General features: G+C 40.6%; 1 protein-coding gene across 1 annotated transcript; it reads left to right on the forward strand.

Annotated features, from left to right (window-relative positions):
• Positions 1-3,753: 3,753 nt before the first annotated feature.
• On the forward strand, positions 3,754-4,686 carry LOC123325581 (olfactory receptor 7A17-like). Its single transcript, XM_044917732.1, has one exon. The coding sequence runs from the start codon at positions 3,754-3,756 to the stop codon at positions 4,684-4,686; it is 933 nt and encodes a 310-aa protein (XP_044773667.1).
• The last annotated feature ends 645 nt before the right edge of the window (positions 4,687-5,331 follow it).

Raw genomic sequence — 5,331 nt, forward strand, 5'->3', positions numbered from 1 at the left:
TTATTTATTTATTTTTCAGTTTATGTATTTTTAATTTTTATATTTTTTTTCATTTATTTTTTATTATGTTATGTTAGTCACCATACAGTACATCATTAGTTTTTTTTTTTTTTTTTTTTTTTTTTAGTGTTCCATGATTTGTTGTTTGCATATAACACCCAGTGCTCCATGCAGTATGTGCCCTCTTAATGCCCATCCCTGGGCTAACCCATCCCCCCACCCACCTCCCCTCTAAAACCCTCAGTTTGTTTCTCAGAGTCCATAGTCTCTCATGGTTCATCTCCCCCTCTGATTTCCCCCCCTTCATTTTTCCCTTTCTTCTCCTGATGTCTTCCATGCTATTCCTTATGTTCACAAATAAGTGAAACCATATGATAATTGACTTTCTCTGCTTGACTTACTTGACTTAGCATAATCTCCCCAGTCCCATCCATGTTGATGCAAAAGTTGGGTACTCATCCTTTCTGATGTCTGAGTAATATTCCATTGTATATATGGACCACATCTTCTTTATCCATTCATCTGTTGAAGGACATCTGGGCTCTTTCCACAGTTTGGCTAATTGTGGACATTGCTGCTATGAACATTGGGGTGCATACGGCCCTTCTTTTCACTACATCTGTATCTTAAGGGTAAATACCCAGTAGTGCAATTGCTGGGTCATAGGATAGATCTATTTTTAACATTTTGAGGAACCTCCACACTGTTTTCCAAAGTGGCTGTACCAACTTGCATTCCCACCAACAGTCTAAGAGGGTTCCCCTCTCTCCACAACCTCTCCAACATTTGTTGTTTCTTGCCCTGTCCATTTTTGCCATTCTAACTGGTATAAGGTGCTATCTCAATGTGGTTTTGATTTGAATTTCCCTGATGGCTAATGATGATGAACATTTTTTCATGTGTCTGTTAGCCATTTGTATGTCTTCTTCAGAGAAGTGTCTGTTCATGTTTTCTGCCCATTTATTGAGTTGATTATTTGTTTTTTGGGTGTTGAGTTTGAGAAGTTCTTTATAAATCTTGGAAATCAGCGCTTTGTCTGTAGTGTCATTTGCAAATATTTTCTCCCATTCTGTGGGTTGCCTCTTTGTTTTGTTGACTGTTTGCTGTGCAGAAGTTTTTATCTTGATGAAGTCCCAATAGTTCATTTTTGCTTTTGTTTCTCTTGCCTTTGGAGATGTATCTTGAAAGAAGTTGCTGTGGCCGATGTCAAAGAGGTTACTGCCTGTGTTCTCCTCTAGGTTTTTGATGGATTCCTGTCTCACATTGAGGTCTTTCATCCATTTAGAGTTTATCCTTGTGTATGGTGTTAGAGAATGGTTGAGTTTCTATCTTTTGTATAGAGTTGGTCTTTGACAATTTAATTATTAACCCATGTTGATATCATTAGTGATTGTTATTTCACATCCTATTTCATTTAGCTTTTATTTTTCATATAATTTTGCATAGGACACTCGTTTTGAAGCTACTCCTTTAAACCTGGTTTCAGTATACCTTCAGTTTTTTATCTTATAGCATTTCATCTTCTTAGATCTTTTATATTAAAACCATATATTCACATACCTTGTGACAAAAACAAAGAAGGTGAAGTCCTTTCTCTTTTGCATGTTGCAATATAGCATTGAAGATGGAGTACAACAATATAAATGTATGGATGACATAATGCTCTCAACCATAATCATATGAAGCAAATTGTTTGGTATAAAGATAGACTGTCATAAATCAGCAGGACATATAGAGCATGGTCTGGGTATACCTTTGCACATTGGATGCAATCCAGAATGAGGATTAAAGTGTGCTCGTCAGGTTTGTCAAGAGAGATCAATATCCAAAGCCCAAGACTATCAATGAAGGGATGCCACATAATAAAGGGAGAAAGGGGTTAACCTCATCCCCTATCAGACCACATAGAAATGAATGGGCCAAATAGTTATAGAGGAGGCACGTGAAAAATACATCTTCTATGCTTGATATTTCAAATGCCCACCTTTTGTTTTATTGTGTATGCTTTTTTTGTGAAGTGTTGGTTTTCCCTTTGCTCATTTTTTTCCCCTTGGGTCTATCTTAGGTAAGATTTTTGACTTTATAAATATATCACTACTTTTGTCTTTCAGATGAGTTTAATTTGTCCTCATATTATTTTCGTTGGGCATCAGGGGATGTAATCAGGGCTGCAAAGCTGCCAAAAACAAGGGAGATTATTCTTCCTCACAGTCTCTCAGGGATACCTGGCTTATGCTTCTCCCTCATTCATTTTGTTGCCCCTTCTCCCTCACTCTTTGTCTTTCCACTTCTTAAACAGATTCTTTTTTTTAAAAAACGTTTGTGAAATATACAGCAGAAAATGCTTATCCCAATATAGAGCCCCAAATCTATTTGTCCATGGGAGGAGTAAGAATTGGCATTTCTGGAAGCCATTTCTGCATTTTGTAGGGGAATGATCACTTACCTGGCGTACTTTGGTTGGATACATTCCTAGCATAACCAGGATGGTGGCTCTGAGAAAGACAGGGGAATAACACAACCCAGGAGGCCACGGTGTCTTGTGTGTGTGACTGTAGAGTGTGAGCAGCCCCCACAACAGGGTGCCAGGACTCATAACTCCCAACATGACACAACACAGGGGTCAGAACTCGATCAAAAGAGGCCACTAAGAAGGGGATCTTGTTTAATTCATGGGATGCCTTTGCAACACGATGAATACAGTGGGAGAGGCAGTGTGGACAAGGAAGTCCCTGTGCCTTGAGGGTTCAGAGGTAGCAGAGAGGCCACTTCCCTCCTCAGCATGTCTGACAGCCTCTCTCCTCAGTCTCCCTCCTGTTCATTCCCCTTGCAGCACTGGCTTTGCTTCTTTGACTTGAACCTTGGAAACAAGTACCTTCCTCGGGGCCTTTGCACTGGCCGTTCTCTCTTCCGGGCACACACTTCCATACAACAATGAAAATAGAATGTTCTATTCAATCTCTGCTTTATCCCTGTTTTCCTTTTCTTCCTAGCACCCCTCGCCATCTGCAAAGGTGTGCAATTCTCTTATTTCTTATACATTCTTTCTCCATCACTGTAGGGACTTTTGTTCTTAAGTAGCCTATGCTCACTGCTTAGGTAGTGCCTGAAACACTGTTGGCAATCAATATATATTCCTGAAATATTTGAAGAATTTCTTAGTAAAACTATAAAATATATGATTTCTTAGGAAAGAAGCTAATTAAAAAAAAAATACCAGATGTGGCAGAGGAGATCCTCTAAAGGGGACCATATCCATATACAACTTCTTAAAAATTATTTTAGAGGACGTCTGGTTGGATAGATCCAATGAGCATCTGACCCTTGATCTCAGCTTGGGTTTTTGTTTTTGTTTTGTTTTGTTTTATTTATTTATTTGGGAGAGAGAGCAAGAGCCAGGAGTGGGGGAGGGAGAAGCAGACTTCCCACTGAGTAGGGAGCCTGAAGCAGGGCTTGATCCCAGAACCCTGGAATAATGACTGGAGCTGAAGGCAGATGCTTAACTGACTGAGCCACCCAGGCGCCCTCAGCTCAGGCCTTATCTAGGGTCCTGAGTACAAGCACCACATTGGGCTCCATGCCCAGCATGGAACCCACTTAAAAACAAAAACAAAAACAATAAAAAATAAACAAAATAAAAAGTATGTCTGGACTGCAAAATATAAAATGTACCATTTCAAATCTGTGAGTAATGCAAGTTGTGTGAATATCAATCATGTTATTTCCCTCTTTTCCAGAAGTCACCTCCACCACATGGAACCAGAAAATGATACACAAATTTCTGAATTTTTTCTTCTGGGATTTTCAGAGAAACCAGAACTGCAGCCCCTCATATTTGGGCTTTTCCTCTCCATGTACCTGATCACTGTGTTTGGAAACATGCTCATCATCCTGGCCATTAGCACAGACCCCAACCTGCACACCCCCATGTACTTCTTCCTCTCCAACCTGTCCTTTGTAGACATCTGCTTCACCTCTACCACCATCCCGAAGTTGCTGATGAATATACAGAAAGAGAGCAAAATCATCACGTATGCAGGCTGCGTTAGTCAGATTTATTTCCTCATACTCTTTGCTGTGTTGGACGTCCTCTTACTGAGTGTGATGGTCTATGACCGGTTTGTGGCCATCTGTCATCCCCTGCACTACACAATCATTATGAACCCCAGGCTCTGTGGACTGCTGGTTCTGATATCCTGGGTCATGTGCATCCTGAATTCCTTGTTACAAAGTTTAATGATGTTGCGTCTGTCCTTCTGTTCACACTTGCATATCCCCCACTTTTTTTGTGAACTCAATGAGATGGTCCAACTTGCCTGTTCTGACACCTTTCTTAATAACTTGATGATGTATTTCGCAGCTGTCCTGCTGGGTGGGGGTCCTTTTGCTGGGATCCTTTACTCTTATTCTAAGATAGTTTCCTCCATACATAGAATATCATCAGCTCAGGGCAAATATAAAGCATTGTCCACCTGTGCATCTCACCTTTCAGTTGTCTGTTTATTTTATTGTACGATGCTTGGTGTGTACCTTAGCTCTGCTGCTACCCAGAGCTCCCACTCAAGTGCAGTAGCCTCGGTGATGTACACGGTGGTCACGCCCATGCTGAACCCCTTCATCTACAGCCTAAGGAACAGAGACATAAAGAGGGCTCTGAAAAGAATCATTGGGATTCCAGTGATGTGAGGGCCAATCTTCCTGGGGCTGAAGAAGTGCCCATGATTTCAGGGCTCACAGCCTCAGAGCTGGAACTGTTATTCTTTGATCAGGCTGTGGCAGTAGAATCGGTTCCTTCTATTTATTTCCTGGATTTTCCATTTGTTTTAATTCAACTGTCTTCATATATTTAAATACTCACTTTTTAAGTGTCTAATCTTTCTGATATACAGACAGTTTCCCCTTTCTCCATTTTTAAAGCATCCCAATGTTTTCCCCAACCACAGATCACAAAAGCCTGGAAATTTCTGCATCTTACATGGTACAAGTTAGATTTCTTAAAGATAATTTCATTTCAAATGACATACCATGCAGAGTAAATTCTCCCTAGATTTCCCAAAAGAATAATCATGAGCTGTATTCTTCATATGGAAGAAACTACCTTGGCCACTAAGGCCCTCACATAACTTTATTGTAGAGGAAAATACAAAACCCCAGTTTTCACCTTGAGCCTGTCAATCTTTTTACATCACTACCTTCACTCCTCTTCCTGATAATGTGGACTCTAACACTGTTCCTTTAATGTCTCAGGCTCCTGACAGGGATGCTTAGGCTAGGAAAGCCTGGACACTCCCCTGCACCCTTGTGCTTGTGGACATTCCCACAGATGCTTCC

This window comes from Neomonachus schauinslandi, chromosome 1, assembly GCF_002201575.2.
Source record: "Neomonachus schauinslandi chromosome 1, ASM220157v2, whole genome shotgun sequence".
Classification (NCBI taxonomy): domain Eukaryota; kingdom Metazoa; phylum Chordata; class Mammalia; order Carnivora; family Phocidae; genus Neomonachus; species Neomonachus schauinslandi.

Bases quoted from the DNA above. Each gene is read 5' to 3' on its own strand.
- LOC123325581 (XM_044917732.1), top strand. From the start codon at position 3,754: ATGGAACCAGAAAATGATACACAAATTTCTGAATTTTTTCTTCTGGGA.